Consider the following 19,309-nt stretch of genomic DNA (forward strand, 5'->3'; position numbering starts at 1 on the left):
CAGAAGAAACTTGTTACTATTTCCTGCCTTCATCACCATGATGCCCCTTTCCTCTGAATATAATGATTTCCTACAGGATGATAGGATTGCTCAAGAATGCCACAGTAGTTAGTTCCCCCAGCTTATAATTTTTACATACCCAGAATATTTTCTGAAGGGGAACCTAGCTATTCAAGATGCGTTTAAAATTGCCCTTCAATCTTGCAACCAGCAATACCAATCTGTCTCAGTATATTCAATAAACTTTATGCAAAACAGAAAATGGGAAATAAAACAACATTTGCCAAAAGTAACTATTAATGCTGGGCTGCCAGTCAGCCATTTCATTATCTCAGTACTTCCAATGCAAATGTGAACCTCTGCAATATTAATATGGACTTAATTCACAAAGATAGTATTTAAGTCTTCAAAAAAGTCCAGTGTAACAGTTGTGAGAATTGGAATAAAATCTGTAATAAGGTTTAATAACTCTATTTTAAATGTAAAGATTTCCTCACACCAATGCATTTTACTAATTCCCTTCAAAGTGTGCAAGCCCTATTTCCAATGCCTTTTTAAAACAACATAGGCTTTAGATGCCATTCTTTTCTTCTACAAATTCCAGATATTTTCCTGTTAGAAGTATTTTTCAAAATAAATGTTTCACCAAGTGCTTCAATAAGGCAGAAAACAAATGCTTTTTTTAAAAGTCTCATTTATTGTTTGCCTCGTATGTTCCCACACTGCATAACCACACATTGAAAATTGCTGCTGCACAACTAAGGGAAGCCATATACTAAAAAAATGAACACTAAGTAGTACATGCTGAATGCACAGCACAGGTAAATTGCAGTTTCACTTAAAAAAAAGCCACCCACACTTGCATTGATTTCTTTTCATATTTCTTCTATTTAAAACCTAGTTCTGGAGGGGAGGGAGGAGGTAGGGTGAAACATCTCCTCCCCCTTTCAGGGGCTGCTCAAGTACTTGTCATTTTTGGTTCTTCCTCACAAAGCTTGGGCCACCATGCACGCACAGTGAGGTTATGGGAGGTATTCTATCATTATCTCTACCTTTCAAGCCACTGATATAGAAAACAAACCTAAGCAATGTATTTATATAGACAAAACTCTTCCCCTGCCCCCCCAAATCAATATAATTGCAACTGAAAGAGCAGGTTGATTGGCAAGGTCAACATCAGATGACCAGCCTGCACCATGAGAGCACTACCAATTACTGAACAGGATAAAAATACTTAGAGTAGGTACATAAAGCTGCTATTAGTCCATGTACAAAATAGCTGTGTAATGTACTTAAACTCACATAGAGATACTGAAAGCAGTGCTTCTGCAACAGTGAAAGGAAAAAGGTAAATTACGTTTCAGAGGAAGGTAATAATCAGCCAAAGCCAAGTGGTTAATTTAAATACTTCATCTTGAACAGCAACCTCAGAAGGCACACAGAACTCAAAAGACGGCTCAGTCAGCCTTCAATGACGCACAGAATGACACACTGTTTCCTTCTCAAGATATAGGGAGAGTTCTTTAAAACATGATTGGAAGATGAACAACTTTTTTTCCTTTACTGGTCCCCCTACCAAGTCTTTGGAGGTTACAAAGTACAAAAGTGAGATCACATACATATGAAGAATGGCACATAGGTGTTACATTATCTCAAATAGCAGTATGAGAAATCATTCAATCTGATTTTGGTATTTTGACAATCCTCCGAAATAGACACCAATCAGTTAATATTGAAGGCTGACCTACTTTGATCTATATTTTACAGCTACACAGAAGCATACATATTCCCTCTCACATACCCCATCAACTTCACCTTTTAGAATGAACCTCATTTCAGATTAAATTTACCTTCCAGAGGCCCTGAGCACTGCTACAGATCAGGCCAAACAGTATCTTGAATAGCACAATCAGCATTTCCAAATAGCAGCAACAATACAATAACATAGGTTACTCAGAGTTGAAGGCATTTACTAGGTTCCTGGGTTTTTGCATGAATGCCATGTTGCTTTCTATATTGATTTGTTTTAAAAAAGTCATTTTAAGCTGTTTTACCAACAGCAAGAGTACTACTTTTTGACTGTCCTTGGGACTTTGAATTCTCCTCGCACTACAACAGAACCGCCCCCCCCCCTTTTAAATAATATGAAAAGTTGCAAATCAGTTTCTAAGAATCATGCAAAAAGCCACTTGCAGCAGCCCATCATATACTATCAGGCACAAAGAATGGGAGTGGTTTCTATTAGTATAACCCATGCTTCTGCCCCTCTGCAAAGTTCTCACATTCAATTATTTTATTTAAGAAAAAAATCAAGCTTATTCTGTTACAGAGGTGCAGTGTAAGTGTATCAGAGGAGGCATTATTTTAAACAAGTTTTCAAACACAAAAGGCTTTCCCAAAGCTTTTATGTAATAATTTCAACACAGACAGAGTAAGTATGTTTATTGTTTTACAGCAGAATGCCCCAATTTAAGAACAAAATTGCTAGATGTTCAGCTGTGCAAAATGGTACATAGTGCTTCAGTACAAGTGGAAAAGAACATGATTTGTTAGCAAGTACTTTCAAATACAATTTTATGGTCCTAGAAGATAGGACTTGAAACCGGGGACTGATCCATAGGCAAACAATTTTTTCTGCCTAAATTGGACCCAGCCACTTTGGACCCATAACCACTGATTCCTCATTGCTGAAAAAAATCACCACACTGAATTGCCAGATTCAGTGTCTTCATGCATGTTACCGAGAAATGGATCAGTCCTCTATGTCAGTTTCTAGCCCCATCTACAAATATCATCTGGCTCCGATAAATAAGACTCACAGGAATTTCTTGAAGGTCAATGGTCCATAATGGTAGTTATTCTACATGATCTGCTCAACTTGATTTCCAATTCTAGTTAGGCTGTTTAAATGACTTTCTTGAATTCATCGTACAGCACAAGCACAAAAGCACCCCCCATGCCTCTGAGAACATTAGACCATGCACCCTTGAAGAAGGCCTTTCCTCCCTCATCCCTTGCAATCTTGCGCCAGCAGTCAATTGTTCCAGAGTACATGATATCAGCTGCAGAAAAAGAGCAAAGAGTCATTTTTAAGTCCTATGATTGTATCTAAGATGTTTTTAACAACTGCCCCATTGCACTTCTACAGCTACTTCGTGATGTCCCAAACCACATTTTAAGAGTGTAATACAATACTTAGGAAGCTTTTCTATTGCCTGAACTATCTGCTTGCTTGGTTATTAAAAGCTAAGTCACAAAATAAAAACATTAAGCATTTTTTTGGCAATTATACTGTCCCCTAACGACCTTCATTTAATTTGTCATTACAAACAGGCAGTCCATTTGCCCATTTCATATTCTATAAGGAAAAGTCCTCAGCACAACTTGCAAAGTTTGTCAGGAATTATGAGCCCTACTGGATTTCCTCATATTATTTAGATATAATATAACTTAAATCATATTTATGGAACAAGGAACTGTAAGTGCTGAGGGATCACTGTTAGGAAAAAAGGAACTCTATCTTATTAACGCTGCTTAAAAGAACTCACAAATTAACAGCCTACCTCCTTTGCGTCCTGACTGCATCATCATTCTACGCCGCACTGTATCAAAAGGATAGGAGACCACTCCAGCCACAGCAGTCACCGTCTGGGCAATCATCCAACTGATAACAATATGAGTATTTCTGGGATCTGGGAGCATGCCTGCAATAAAAAGTAAGTAATTAGCTTTTTATCTTGTACATCCTCCTCCAGTTCACTCACTGCACGACAGCTACTTTACTAGAACTATTATGAAACATTGTAAAGCCATCTTTAAAGTTGCAACAAGACCCTTGATAAACTTTAAACACGCTGAAGCAATATAAAAAAGTTAAGGAAGTTCAGAGGATTTTCTTCTCAGTAATCAAAACAAGTAACATTTAAGCACCAGGATTCTTTTCAAACTAGCATAAGAAGAGATCTAACTATTCCCTCCTCTTTTTAGAAATAAATGTCACTAAATTAAGTCACTGTCCCTGTGAATTACATTAAACTATCAACAACCTCTATGCCCAATGTCAAGCTTAAACAAGTGCTTTCTAAAAGCAGTGCTCATTCCCATTCTGGCTAAACACACTTGAATTGGTCTAATATAACTACAGTAATGCACTAAACAAAAAAACCCTTGTAATTGTATATGGTTACCAACATGCTTTGATGGCACTAAGAAGAACTCTTATGTACAAATACAAAACCAGGAGTACCTGAACCTAGCCTGGGGCCATCAATACATGCCCGAGTTTTGCCTTGAACACTGCAGTGTCACTGATGTTGGCACCAACACCCCTTTCCACCTCCATGCTCACATAAACTATAGTTACTACACAAAGAATAACATCCAAGAATAGACATAAAGAGACAATACAAATCTGAAAATAGGTTTATCAGAACCCCTCTGAAATTTTACCTTTTGCTGTATCATAGATCCCAAAGTAGGCAGCTCTATAGATGATGATGCCTTGGACAGAGACATTGAACCCTTGATACAAGCCACGCAGACCATCAGACTTGGTAATTTTGACTAGACAGTCCCCTAGACCAGAGAATTCTCTGTCTGCACCAGCTTTTCCGACATCAGCAGCCAAACGGGTTCTTGCAAAATCCAAGGGGTAGACAAAGCAGAGGGAAGTGGCTCCAGCTGCACCACCAGAAGCCAGGTTACCAGCAAAATACCTCCAGAATTGAGTGTGCTTGTCTACACCTCCCAAGAACACCTGCTTATACTTATCCTTGAAGGCAAAGTTGAGAGCTTGAGTTGGGAAGTATCTGATGACGTTTGCCAAGTTTCCTCGCCAGAAAGACAGCACTCCTTGTTCCTTTGGAATACGCACTACACAATCAATGATACCCTTGTACTGCTTATCAGCGGCAATTTGTTTACTTGCATGTTGTACCTGCAAATAAAAACATGTATTTTGACTGTATGCCTTGGCAGGTCTGCACAATAGCTGGGCTTAAGTTGGCTTATACTAGGAAACAAAAAACTGTTAATGCTGAATGCCTGATAGTGGCTGTGCAAAAAGATTAAGCCTCTGTCAACCATGATAAACCAGCTGTGACAGCAAACTTCCCAGCAAAAGCTCCTGGCTCAGTCTGAATCTTAAGACTAAGAAAAACTGTATTTTGGTGAAGACCAAGGAACTCGAGGACTAACTTGAGTTAATTCTCCAGAATTGAAATAGGTTTTATTGAATAGGTTTTACACACACACAAAACCAGATAATGTATGCAAAGGAAGAACCGTAGATACAGCATGTCTTGTACAATCCTAAAAACCAGAAAAAGGCTAAAAATTGTTTCCCAGCGTCTCCAGAGCTCCAGACTGGCCAAAATAGGAAGGGCCAGCCGCGAGGAACAAGGGCAAGCAAAGACAAGTAGGTGAAGACCAGGACTACCTAGAGCCACGAGCCCCTACTGACAGAGCCGGGCCTGCGGGCGGAGGGGGCGCCTGAGCGAGCCGCATTAGGACAGGACTTCCAGCCGGGGGTGAGGGGCGGGCGGAGAGGGGGCCGTCAGCCCTGCGGCCGCCCACCCCCCCCGCCGCCCACGGCGAGGCCGGGGGCCGCGACCGCCGCGAAGGTCACGCGAGTCACCTTGCTGCGCCAGGCCGCCCCACGCCCCGCCCCAGGGGTCACACGAGGCCCCGCGCGCCGGTCGCAGGCCCGGCCCCGCCCCGCCGGCGGGCCAATGCGCTGATTGGCCGCGCCGTCACGTAAAGGTCACCAAGATGGCGGCGCACTGCCGCCCTCCCCCCCCCGTCCTCTGCGCGCTCGGCGCCAGCAGCGGGACGGGAGGAAGTGACCCCCTCGCCCCTCCCTCCCGTACCCCGGCGCCACGCCCCCGCCGCAACGCCGCGCCCCGCGTAGCGGAACCGGCTCCCCCACCGCCGCCGCGGGCGCCCACCGCCCACGTGACCTCCCCGCCAGCCATCGCCGACAGGCCGCCGTCTCGCGCGCGCCCTTTGTTCCGCGGGGACGGCGCCCGCCCTCCTTCCCTCTCCCCCGCCCCCGGCCCGCGCGGGCCTCAGCAGGCGCCGGCAGGGAAAGGTGACGGGCTGCCCCCACTCCCGCCGGGCTCGGCCGCGCCGCTGACCTGGAGCAAGAGCTTGACCCGCTCGATGGGCGCCACCGCCGTCTTGCTGATGGCGGCGGCGACGCCGCCCGCCAGAAAGTCCTTGAGGAAGGAGATGGCCTGGTCCGCCATGTTCGCGCCGCGTCTGAGCCTCCGGGAAAGAAACGCCGCTGCCGCTCAGGCCGAAAAGGCGGGACCGCTGCCGCGCATGAGCTAAATGCCGGGCCCTGCCGGCCCCGCCCCCCGGCGCCCCATTGGCCGCACCGCCCCGAGGGCGGGGCCTCGCCTCCCAGGGCGGGAGGGGCCGGGTCGCCTCAGGGCGGTGGTTACGGCGGGCGGTGGCGCGCGGCTCCCCCTCGCCCCCGGCCCGCGCGCCGGGCGGGGCAGTGCCGCTCCCTCCCCCCGCACACCCCCGCCCCTGCGGCGCCAGTGGCGCAGCGCCGCGTCGCCCAGGGCGCCCTGGGCCTGCCGGCCCCCTCCGCCCGCGGCCGCCACCTCTGAAGGGCGAGAGGCCTCGCCTCCGCCCGAGCGCGGCCCCCGCGGGGCGGGGCGGAGCGGCGCGGCGGACCCGGCACCGCAGCGGGGCCCGTCTGGCCTGGCCCGGCCCGGCTTCGCTCGGGCCGCAGCAGAGCGTGCAGGTCACCGTTGCTCGCGCCATTATTTCCGCCACAGCCGCGCTCCGAGGCGTTCTCTGCTGTCGCTTTGTGCCGTTCTCGGTAGAGCACGCAGGAACCTGTACAATTTAACAGGTCGCACCTGGCAGAAACGGTGTGCGCCACAGGGCCGGGCACGAAGCAGCGTGCGAGGCGGCGGAGCACCGGATTTGGGGTACGGGTTTGTGAGCCCGGCTGGTCAATCAGCGGGACAACCAGGCCAACTGGGAGACCAGTTTGGTGGTAGCTGTTGGAAGCCAGTGTAGGATGGCGGCATCGCTTTCTGCGTGGGGCCCTGGGCAGCAGCAGCAACTGTTAGGAGGAGGGGTACAGATTTGGGGCACTGTCTGGGCACCAGCAGGTTTTCCTGCGCGCTCGCCACCCTCAGGGTAACGCTGATCAAAGGCATCTCCTTGTTTCCAGGTTATGTTCCCACCTGCTCCTCCTCGCCATTGCGGTGCCAAGCGTCACATTGGCAGGCTTTACTGGGCAGTCACTGAACAGATCCGAGACAACGAAATGCCAAAGAACTTAATCACGTTTTCCTAGAGGGATGATGGGGAAGCGTGGTCCGGCTTCTTGTTTGGGTGCTCAAAGTTATATGCTGTAAAAAGCCGTTCTGCAGGTTGCCCAAGCAGGCGCTCATGGCAGGGCCTCTGCCCCTACAAACACAGGCCTGGTCTCTGTCAGTAATTTCTGCTAATTTTACTGTATGCTGAAACTGAAATTTTATACCTAATGGCCAAACTTCTGTCGGAAATTATACCTATTCTTTCTAAAAGTAAGACTTGAAATTGTTCTAGCTGGAGGGTGTTAGTTCACATGCACCTTTTGCAATTGCTTTCAATTTTAATGGATGTTTCCTATAAAAGTAAAGCCAAACTTTTTTTTAAAATAGATGACTGGTGAACCACAAAGTTGCAGTAGCTGAGGTGTCCGAAACCACTGCTTACACATGTATGTACTTTGCAGGATTTTAAAATGAGAGCATCTCTCTCGGAGGGTGTTGTGAGAACAAGATGTGCCAGGCATGGCCTTTCTCTCTGCTGTAATACAATAGACCGTGTATTAGATGTCACTATACTTTTTTTTGCACGTAAAAAGATACAAAGTAAATTGTGTGCTATTTTATATTCTAAATCATAATACATATACAGTGAAGTGACTCCTGTGCCCACACAGGGTTAGGCACATACAGTGTTACAGGACCATATTTTGGATGTAATTAATGAAAGGATGTGGTGCATATTCTCAGGCAGGCACACACAGCTTAGTGTGGTATTTTTTGTTTAAAAAAAGCTCATAACTGAATGTTAATACTCTCGTAGCACAACACAATGTGTGCAAGACTGGGGGTTTTTCCCCATAAAGTTTTCTATTGATTAAAAAAGAACTTCATACTCAGGGATTCTGAAACGTTGTTGGTTTGAAAAATTAAGGTAAAACATACGTAACGTTTCTGATGTGAAACTGTTCACTCAATAGTTGTCCTGCCCTGTTCACCTTGGGCGCTCAGACGCATCTGACTGGGGGAAATCCTTTTCTCTTCAGGACCATGCTTCTCCTTCTGTTTCTGCACTTCTTTTTTCCTTTTCTGTTCTTTATCTAATCTCATATTCTGCCATCCCTTTTGTAAGAGCTCACAAATTAAGTAGGGCTAAAAAGGAGGAGGAGGATGTTCTTGAACCACATATGATACCCCCACATTTCATCTCAAATTATAATCACAGGTGAAACTTTTGCTTTTATACAACTGCCTTTTCCAGAAACCTCACAAAAGGCAGAGGAGTCTGTCTTGACTCTCTTGAGAAGCTGCTGCTCCAGTGTCCAACCTTGACTATGCCATTGCAGTAGCAGTTTCCAGACTTCATTAGACAATGTTTCTTTATTTACAGTAGAGAGTGTAACATAAAATGGTATTAAAATATGGTGATGGAGTATTGAAATGATACCTGCATTAACCTCCTGAAACAGGGGCAAAGCGATGTGTGCTGGTCTAAAAACTGGACTATTCCTATTGCACCAGGTATGAAGAAACTGTGATTTCTCAGCAAGGTGAATACTGCCGTAGGGCTGCTGATACCATTTGTGGTCAGAGACTTGTTTCTGAGGGTACTACAGGTGTTGTGCAGCTACAGTATTACTGCCATCAAATGATGCCAGAATCTTCAGGCATCTTTTTACCCAAGTTCAAAATAATTGCAATCAATCTCTCCCCCTTTTTAAAAGTAACTTCAGAAAGCTGACGTAACATTTCTTGTTTATGATATTGATGGGAAACTGAGAATGTATTTGCATAATTATAAAACATCAAACATGACTAGAGACATCCAGATTTTCCTACTAAATCAATTTTTTTCTAGGTTTTAATGCAGAGAATGACATCTAACAAATTTCCTGTCAATCTGATTTTGACATTTGTGAATCCATGTTGTTCCAGTAAGCCTCGATATTCAGAGCCACTTCTCTCCTTCCCCTCTGTCTGCACAAGCATGTTCAAAGACTGCAACAGAGCTGTGCTCCTGTTCTTCTTCTCATCATCCAATACCATTTCAGCCAGCAAAATCCCACAGCCTAATTTAAAAACAAATGCATGCAACAGTACTAATCCATTATCAGGCAAAAGAATTTCTGCTACCAGTTATAAGGGTACAAACTACAAGACACAGGTGATTTCATTTATCATTTATGGATTTGCTCAGTTATTAAATGACTAATCCACTATTAAATCTATAATCCACTCCTCTCACAAAAACCAGGAAATTCACTTCCACGCTATGGAGGGATCAAACACTCTCAAGTCAAGTCACGTCTCTTTTCAGGGGAAGAGGGGATGACTTCTGTAGACTTGGCATGAGAGTTATGGACAACAGAGTAAGACAGGAATAGTAGTTACATCTCTCTGGGATATATTGCTGCGTCACATTCATATTAAAATGGTGCCAAGCAGACAAAACAGTGGATGGCAAGCATTAAAGAAGCAAAGTTGTCCATATTGTACATTACTTTTGTAGAAACTGAGGTCTTTGTGGGGGGACTGACCTAGGAATGTGGGCAGAACTTAAATGATCCTGTTTACACACAGCCTCTTCCTCCATCTTCAGACCCATGAGGGGAAAGGGAAGACGAGAGGGCTACTGACAAAACAAGCATTGTTTCACTCATTGCGTTTTGGCCTTGCATCTTATGCAGTGGTTTCTCTTGGCACAGTGGGGGTAGGAGGCCACCAACTCAGACCAAAATAGCAGCATTTTACAGTGATTTTAGTACTATTAAGTGCTGCATAACATTCACATCTTTCTGACCCTTAAGACAATGCCCTCTGAGCCATTCCTACCCGTACACCTCAGACATTTAACAATCGACAAAAAGTAAATTAAACGTAACACCGCAGTCTCTTCTCCAAGAGACTGCGATCTGTGGATAAAATTGCTGGCTGAGACCTCAGTGTTAACTATCAGGAGTCACGGAAGTCCTTCTGACAGCTTATTAATAAATGCCCTGTTTCTTCCCTGTATCATCAGCTACGTTACTAAACGCAAGTTCAAGCCACCTACCCTGTGATGAACCAATGACACAGGTGTGCTTCACAAAGGAAAAGGATTAGCCAAGCATGTCTGAGGTGAGCCTGAACCTACGTTATCTGTCCAGTAGGACTTTTCTGCCCTAATTCAGTAATCCATAGATTACATAGCTGCATTTCAGCTAGCTCGCTTAAATATGTTCTATCCACTATGAAATGTATAATCACTTTTCTTAGGAAAACCAGGAAATTTCCTTTCACAGATAGGTGAGACGAATCATCCTCTGAAAATGCCTATTTTTCTACTGATTGGAGAGCTCAAGGGGACCACATGATTTGAATGCCTAATATTTAGGTATGTAAAGTCAGGGTGATGAAGCCGGTTTGTTATGATTCAGTGGTTTCTATTCCCTCTCCCCATTCCCATGTGATTCTCCTTTGCCTTCAGAGAGACCTGGGAATCACTGTTCCTGGTTACACAGCAAACATTGCTAGGTAGAGTAATGCAGGACTATCATTTCTAAGTCACCGTTATATTACAGCTTTGGAAGACCGTGTCCAAATTTTGTACACTCTGAAAGGAGGACACAAATAGAAAGGTCCTTATAATTTGCCACGGAAAGTTATTTGGGACATCCAGATAACGTCAGGGTAATCTGGAAAAAACATACCCAGAAAGCACAACCAATGTGGGAAGAACACCTTCAAAAATCAAGACACAGTAAATTAAGCTAGTACAGGGAAAAAGAAAAAAACATTCTCTCTACAGTTAATGAAGGTTTACTAATGTAATTGAAATTTCTTCATGAGAGGGACTGAAACAGAGCTAACTTTCATCCTTTTCTGGAAGCATACTTTGAGGAAGAAATTTTGGCCATGGTTTTATAGGAAATAAAAATTAATGGTCATAACAGTCTTTTCTGAATTGGAAAGTAATTTAATCCAGATTATCATTGTTTAGTAAGGACATAATTTCCAGCCAAAAGATAGGGGTGGAAAAAATAAAGTGCCAGCCCTCCAAAACCTTTTTTTAAAAACAAAACATTAAATACTTCCACTATCCAGGACTCAGCTAACACATCCAAAACTGAACTGACAGCACACAAAGGAGCTTGGCCATTAAATAGCTCTTCCTAAGCTTTTGCGCTGGGTGACTCAGATGACATACTGCCCTTTGCTTCTGTCCCATTACTTTTCCAGGCACAAGTACTGTTAATAGCTGTAGCAAGGTCAAAAATTGATATAAAAATGATTGAGCTACGACAGCCAACCAAGATGTGTCTCTTCTTTCTTACAAACATCTCTGTCTTCAAGGATTCTTACCTCAGCATTCAGTAAGCAAGTGCTGAAGTTCTTGTTTCTACTATTCATCTATCATTCTGTTAACCCCCATGATTCTCCACCTCAAAAAATTGTTTTCTGTGCATTACATTTCCCCTAAACTGTTGTTAAGGCAGAATGTGGGTAAAAGACAGCATCCTCAAGAAGGCATAGCTGCATGTCACTTCCCAAGGAGCAACACAAGACCTACAGGCTTTTTTGGCAGTTCATTTGGATTTTAAAACTTACCCCCCTCATTCTTCATGTCTTAATTAGTGAAAAGGCACAAATTTTCCTCAGCTATGCCTATTGCTTAAGAAGTCTTTTCAGTGTAGCACCATTAAATCCACCCCTTCTACCAGTCAGCAAAAGATACCAACTTTCTCCAGAGCAACTGAAAAACTCAATTTGGACATAAATGAGAGAAAATGAGTTTATATTATTTCTCAGGTGACTGGGCAATGTCAAATGATTATAGAACAGCTTAGGCTGAAATGGACCACAGAGATCTCCAGTCCAACCTCCTGCCTGAAGCGGGACAGCTCTACAGTCAGCTCAGCTTGTTCAGGACTTTGTTCTCAGATCTTGAAACCTCCAAGGAACGACATTCCACAACCTCTCTGGGCAACCTGCTCCAATGCCTAATTATCCTGAGAGTGCAAAGCTGCGGTGCAGTACCACAGACACCATGCCCAAGGGACTAATGCTTAGTGTGTATAGAGTATTGTGCTTTAATCACAGAGTATGTTGAGGTTGTGTGGTAGCCAAGCACATTCTATTCAAATTTTACAGTCAGATACATAGTACTTAGAGGCACAGTTTTAAAGTCTGTGACAGTTACAGGTGTGCCAACTTTAGGATTGAAATTTTCTGACTCACAGAGCTTATAGCAGCTTGAAGAATAGCATTATGAACTTTATGAATAACTGTGAGATGAGAAACATCTGATTGCTGGAATAAGTCTCAAAATAGAAACCTGTTAAGCGTAATGGCAGGCTTCATGTCAATATGGAAAAGAAACATTTTAAATTTACTCAGTTGTTGAATATTTTGCCTTATCTTTTTAAATGTCTGTACAGATGAGATCAGTCAAATTTCCATTCATAAAAACCTTCTGCTAAGAATCAAAATTCCCAATGTGGTAAAAGTCTGACATTTCCTTGATTTTGTGCAGCTGCAATACTCTGTAGTAAGCTGTTTCTCATGATTAATTGAATCACTGTGGCACTTTTACTTTACTCAGTGCTCAAAGAGCAAAGTAACTTCTGATTAAGTAATGTAAGACAGAGTCTACCAGGCAGACGCAACTCCTGACCTTGCTCATCAACTCTCTTTAATTTGCTGAGGTTGGTGATTCAGCATAGGCATGGCCTCTTTCACGCTGGCTAATTGGGATTATTGCTGTAGAAGCTTGACAGGCAAGAAACTCACAAGTGATAGAGAAGAAAGCTAGTTTGAAAGTGCAACTTTAATCTCCAGGAAGGCTTCCTCTACAAAGTACACTTTAAATAGAAAAAATAAATAACAATGAACTATCAGGAAAAAATAAACATTAGGAGAGGTGACGTTAGTGACGAAGAGATGGGATACAGTATGTACTTCTCCAATTAAAGATGGGATCATGAAGAAACTTCTATTTTTAATTTTCATAAGAGAATTTACACATGAAACCTAAAACTCATCTCAAGTAATGAGACAGAAAGTGTATGTGGCCATTTAACCATATTCAGAAAAACCCAAAACTGATAGGAACCGATAGGAACAGCTCTCAACTGCAGCCTGGGTGGGTACATACTGTGGCTGGAGGTCAGAGGCTGCTGAAGTTTCTCTGTGACATTATAGCTGCTGTAGGAACATGTTTGAGCTTTGTCCTATTTTCACTTTTGCCTGTGGAAAAAGCGCTTACAAAAGGGTATCCTTGAGACGTTTTTGAGTAAAGCCCCGCAGAAAAGTGAAAAAGAGGACTAGCATCCCCAAATTCAGACAGATGGTACAGTATCCATTTTTATTTTTTCATTTCTGATAAAAATGAGCAGTAACCATTGAATACACTGCAGAGGGAGAATTCTCTTTAATTTTAAGGTCCAAGAAAACTAAGGTATTTACATGGCTTATAAAAGCTTGTAATTTTAACTTGCCATGCTATACAGCTATGTCAAGTCTAAGCTTAATACAGTCTGCAAACTAGCCAAAGGAACTGGACATGAAGTTATTTAACATACAGCAGTTTTGGCCTGCCCCGACACTTTTTAAATGCATAGAACTCACTCCTGCAGAAGCTGCAGTGCAACTTTTATTCAAGGCCTGTAACAACTATGCTTCAGATAAAGGATCAAAATGATCCTAAACTGACAATATGTGCTGGTTGATGATGGGTATATTGCACAAGTGTTGTAAAAACTCAGCATCCCAGTTTGCTTCTGGGGACACTATGGTTACAGATTCTTCTTGAAGCACAAAACAGCATCTAATAAGTTTCCTGTGATCTTAATTTGTACATTTGTGAACCCATATTTCTCCAGTAGCTGTTTATATTCTAAGCCACTTCTCTGCTTGCCTTCAGTCATACTGAGGGACTGTAGTACAGCTCTAGGAGGGTGCGTCTTCCGTTCGTCAAGCACAATTTCTGCCACTAGCAAGGCACTTCCTGCATTTCCAAAACAACCGGAAGTGGCTCAGTAAAGTATTTCCAGCTTCAAGTTTTTAGCTTTTTGTTCAGAGACAGTTATAGAGGTCCCTCAGACTAGTGTTTTAATGGTCTTCAGAGGAAATCAGTGACAGAACTCTCAGTAATCTCTTCCTGGAAGCAACCATTTAGTTGTTAAAAGGAAAGGGGTGTTTAGAGCACTGTCTCCCCTTCAATGACGTTCGGATCACTTCCTGACTGTGCTCTTAAACTCAGTCTTGTTTCCATTTGAACCAAGCAACTCCTGTAAGCATCTGTCATACCTCAATATTTGCATAAGAAGATTAAGACAGTCACCCACAATTTTCTTTCATAACTGCTAAAAAGGATTGTGCTTTATGGCCTAGGTCTAATTTTGAATGCTCTCCTATGAAACAAACTTCATAGCTACAGTTAATCCTTTTGGATTAAGGAATCAGTTGATCTTAGCAGTCAGGCTTTTCTGCTTTTTGTCTTCTCCTTTGATCTTTAATACTCTTCAAATATGAGTCAACAGCGTGCCCTGGCAGCCGAAAGGGCCAACCATGTCCTAGGGTGCATCAAGCACAGCATAGCTAACCAGTTGAGGGAGATGATTGCCCCATGCTACACTGCACTGGTGCGGCGCCACCTCAAGCACTATGTACAGTTTTGGGCACCTCAATGTAAGAAGGACATCAAACTATTAGAGTGTGTCTAGAGGAGAGCAACCAAGATGGTGAAAGGCCTTGAGGGCAAGACTTATGAGGAACAGGTTTGTTCAGCTTGGAGAAGAGAAGGCTGAGGGGTGACCTCATCGCCACCTACAACTTCCTCAAGGGGGGCAGTGGAGGGGGAGGTGTTGATCTCCTCTCTCTGGTGACCAGTGATAGGACATGAGGAAATGGAATGAAGCTGTGTCAGGGGAAGTTCAGATTAGACATAGGAAAAGGTTCTTCACTGAGAGGGTGGTCGGTCATTGGAACAGACTCCCCAGGGAAGTGGTCATGACACCAAGCCTGTCAGAGTTCAAGGAGCGTCTAGAAGATGCTCTTAGTCATATGGTTTAATTTTAGATAGTATTGCAAGGAGCAGGGAGTTGGACTCGATAATCCTTATGGGTCCCTTCCAACTCAAGATATTCTATGATTCAAATGTAGGAGAAAGAAGATGCCACATATTTCTCATGAAATCTGTGCATAAAGTAGTGCTGAACTCCAGTTTACCATATTCTGGGCACTACTGTGATAGCAAAATGATAGCAAAACAAACTACTTCCTGAATAGCAAAACAAACTACTGCTTCTTGATTAACCTAAAGGAACTTTAGTTAGACTACTTGTATGTATAGAAATAAGCACATGCTTAGTTATTTGATGGTACAGGGCTTAGTAAGAAAGACTGGGCATGGCAGAGATAGGGAAGATGACGTAGTTGCATATGAAGTCTGCAGCTATAGTAAGGGTTGATTTTATACAGTTTTATTAGCAGCTTTGTTTCCTTTTTTTCTTAGTAGATATTACCATAATGCAAGCATAGACATTCAAGCAAAGGCTACTATGATTGGACAGAAAAATATGCTTTTTTAGTATGAACTTCTTACGATTACTCATTATGTTTATGCATTAACACGCACCTTTAACCCCGCAAGATGAAAAAACTTACCTGGTTTGCAAACAGCTGATATCTTGCTTAACAGCACATGTATCTTTTCATCAGGCCAGTCATGAAGAACACGTGAAAGGATGTAAAGATCTGCTTCTGGAAGATTGTCCTTGAAGAAGTCACCTGTCGGAAAGCAGAGTTAGTACATTCCTACAGAAACCACAGAGTACATTCCTACAAAACAAAATGAAAATATTGCGGAGGAACTAGGAGCTTCAGCAGAGGCAAAGAAAGAAACAAGAATGAACAGGTATAGAGTTGCACTGATTTGCAGATAAGGAAAGCATACTTAAAGAGAAGAACATATCACAGGTAAGAATTCTGTAACATATAAAAACGGAGAGAAAGCCTAAGGCAAGGAAGAGACATCAAAGTCCTTTGTAGCCACCATGTTGATCTTGCCTAGAAAAGAAAAGCCTAAGACAGAACATGCAGCCTCTAGTCCCAGTGGTACTCAAAAATGACTAATTCATACTTCCTTATTTATACACATTCTCCAACCATAGCCAGTTTGTTTTTATCCCCACAGGCTTGAGAAATACAGTGTCCCCATTTAGCATGGGTGAGCGTACATTGCCTTGTACTAAGACACATATTTGAGGTTGGAGCAGGGTAGCACACCATTTTCTGCAGCAAAGAGCCTGCTCTGTGCTCCAGGATAACAGAAATAAGACAAAAGATCATGTGTTACATTTACCTGATACAAATGTCACTGGAGCTGTGTGTTGTCCTGAAGGCTGAAAGTAAGAGTTGTTTGCAATGACTTCTGGAAGGTCAAATACTGTGACCTTGAGATTTGGGTATGTTTGTACTAATTCACGAGCCAGAGCTCCAGTGCAACCTGTTGAAAGTTTAAAAAAGTCAAATCAAGTCTCTTCTGCCAGCATTTGCAGACATTTTTAAAGACAAGGCTGTATATAACATTAAAATAGAGACATCAAATGAGAATCAGAGGTAGACAGTCAGCTCCACAATTAACATGGGCGATAGCACTTCCTGGTGGATAAAGCAATGCTTTAAAGCGTAGGGAATGCAAGCATGACTCCTTACTGTCATAAAATTGGTAATATGACCTTTGATACCAGTACCTCAGGGTTTTTTTTGGGGTAGAAGAACATTAATGAAAGGGCAAGGACTTGTAATTTGTGGATGAAGAGCCCTAGAACTATTTACCATTTACAAAGCACTGATATATGAAGTTTGACAAATACTCTCCAGCATGGTGAAGGATAGGGATGGTAAAGTCTTCCAGTCTCTGCACAAGTGGCAAAGGTTGCACCAGTATTGTGTTAATTCCTCTGACATGCTGTCCACCTTCCCAGGCACTAAGTAAAGCATTCTTCCTTCAGTGGCTCTTTCCCTACGTAATAACACTCCCTCTCTGCAACTCCAAACGCACGGCAAAAAAAGGTCACTAACAAGAAGAGTTTCTTCACGTGTTATCATTGGTTTTCAACATTTTCGTGGTCATCTTAGGTATTAATTATTAAAACAACAAACAAAAGAAACCCATTCTAAAAGAATCAAAACTTTTTGTTCTAGCAGTGCAGTGTTTCAAGTTTGACATCCCAATATAGAAGGATTTAGAAATAAATCCTTCATTACTTTTGAAAATCTTGGACATGCCAAAGGACAGCAACAGCACAGCTGAAAATGGAGCTCCCAGCCCAATATTCTATCAGCTGAGCCACAAACCATCTTGTTTTCTGTGTTGAACTGTGTCATCAGTAAGTGTGACAAACATTGACTTATTTCAAACTACTCAAATACTGTTTAAGTAACTCTGCTTTCAGTTAACTGCACTCAGTCCTTTTATTCTGACATTATAATACTAGAAAAATAACAATAGATAATATTATTGCAGTTCTAGTAAAAAATATACATATGTTTTAAGTAATAAAATATAGAACTGAAATCAAGCTTTTCCCTTTACTTGTATGCAAGTTCAATTACAGGCAATACCTCCTAAATCACAAGCAGATTTAAAACGTGAAAGATCAAATGCTGTAGCCACGTCTCTTGCTGTCAGGTGGGCAATGCTGTGCATGGCAGCCATAAAACGTTGCTTCATCTCCTGGCTGTGATAAAGGTCCTAAAAAGGGCAAAAAAGCACTGCAATTGAAGTTTATTTTCATTACTTAACTAAAACTATGTACAACCAAGGCAGTAAGTGCACACCATTAACATTAGAATTCTAAAATTAAAAGATCAGTTAAAAGTGCCATTGACTAGTTGCTCATACAAGTCCTTTGCTGTTTCACTGTAGTGATAAGCACATTTTTGCATCCTCTCCAAAATTCTGATCACACAGACATCTTTTGCAGTGCATCTCAAAGGACATACACTTGGCTGGTTTGAACCTGCTCTTGGTAATGTCCCAAGGGCGGTTAAATTCAACACTTCTGCCCACTGAAACTGGGGCAGCATAGCAGGAAGAAGGGGTAATCTGAAAAGTGCTTTTTAAAGAAATACTGTGCCTTTGACATATGTTTACTAACATATTTGCTCCACAGCAAGATGTCTCCAGACTTTGAACTGTTTGAAAGGACAGATTGAGTTTTTTCTTTCCGTCTCCTAAAGTCTTCCTCCTTCTTGATATACTCACAAATTGCTTTCATTTAATTCTGACATTTATTCTCCCATGATGGGAAAATAACTAGATGATTGGACCCTAACTTAAACCAGAAACATTAAAGCTCATACTGTGTTTTTTGATTAGGTGAGATGCAAGCATTCAGTACCAAAACTTCATGCCTTTACCTTTGAAATGATACATAAGAATGAATCCCTTTATATCTCACTTTCATACAGACTTCATCAGTTATGTCTGACTTTACAGCAACCATGAAGTGGAAGTATCTCCAGGCTGGGGTATGCATAGTGCCACAGGCAGCCCATATATTCTGCTTGGATATACTATCCTGTACACATATGGAGCCCAGGCCTGACATGGTAGCGACTCCTGCCGCGAGCATCACCCAAGCAAACTCAAGTTGGTAATCCAGATGTTTAACAAATTATGAGATCAGTCCATCCACATTAAAAAGCTTAACTTGCACAAGCCAAGTATCTAAATTCCCTTTAAAAGAGCCTTTGAAGGATTCCTCAAGGAGGTTCTATCCACCAGTAATCTAGGTACTAACATCAGGCTAACAGGACCTTCTTAAGTCTCCAAAAGCCCTTATTTCCTTCCATCAACTGTATATGAGGGATATAGACATCTCCTTTAGAAGACTGGCTTCATCAGCATCTAGAAGTTAAGTATAAATTAAGAACCTCAGCATGTAGTCTGAAGTATACTTTAAGCCAGCACTACTGTCAGAGATGAAGTCCTGACATATTCTCCTGCTCACTCTACTAGCCCTCTCCTTAAATGGGCACAAATATTTATG

At 42.6% G+C, this 19,309-nt stretch overlaps 2 protein-coding genes across 3 annotated transcripts in view; both read right to left on the reverse strand.

Annotated features, from left to right (window-relative positions):
• Positions 1–2,427: 2,427 nt before the first annotated feature.
• Positions 2,428–6,301, reverse strand: SLC25A6 (solute carrier family 25 member 6). The gene is made up of 4 exons (XM_059836071.1): positions 6,135–6,301; positions 4,450–4,936; positions 3,564–3,704; positions 2,428–3,062 (listed from the first exon to the last, which is right to left on the reverse strand). The coding sequence occupies exons 1-4, from the start codon at positions 6,243–6,245 to the stop codon at positions 2,905–2,907; spliced, it is 897 nt and encodes a 298-aa protein (XP_059692054.1). The 5' UTR covers positions 6,246–6,301; the 3' UTR covers positions 2,428–2,904.
• Positions 6,302–8,644: 2,343 nt separating this feature from the next.
• Positions 8,645–19,309, reverse strand: part of ASMTL (acetylserotonin O-methyltransferase like) — a 31,563-nt gene continuing 20,898 nt past the window's right edge. The window contains exons 10-13 of one of the 2 annotated variants that reach the window (XM_059835598.1): positions 17,880–18,009; positions 16,615–16,758; positions 15,918–16,040; positions 8,645–9,340 (exon numbers count right to left, since the gene is read on the reverse strand). In XM_059835598.1, the coding sequence (XP_059691581.1) occupies positions 9,126–9,340; positions 15,918–16,040; positions 16,615–16,758; positions 17,880–18,009 (612 nt within the window). In that variant the 3' untranslated portion in view covers positions 8,645–9,125. Of the gene's footprint in view, positions 9,341–13,656; positions 14,257–15,917; positions 16,041–16,614; positions 16,759–17,879; positions 18,010–19,309 lie in introns of those variants that run through there. The other variant, XM_059835605.1, reaches the window with a different exon arrangement.

Source organism: Gavia stellata, chromosome 1 (genome assembly GCF_030936135.1).
Source record: "Gavia stellata isolate bGavSte3 chromosome 1, bGavSte3.hap2, whole genome shotgun sequence".
Classification (NCBI taxonomy): Eukaryota; Metazoa; Chordata; class Aves; order Gaviiformes; family Gaviidae; genus Gavia; species Gavia stellata.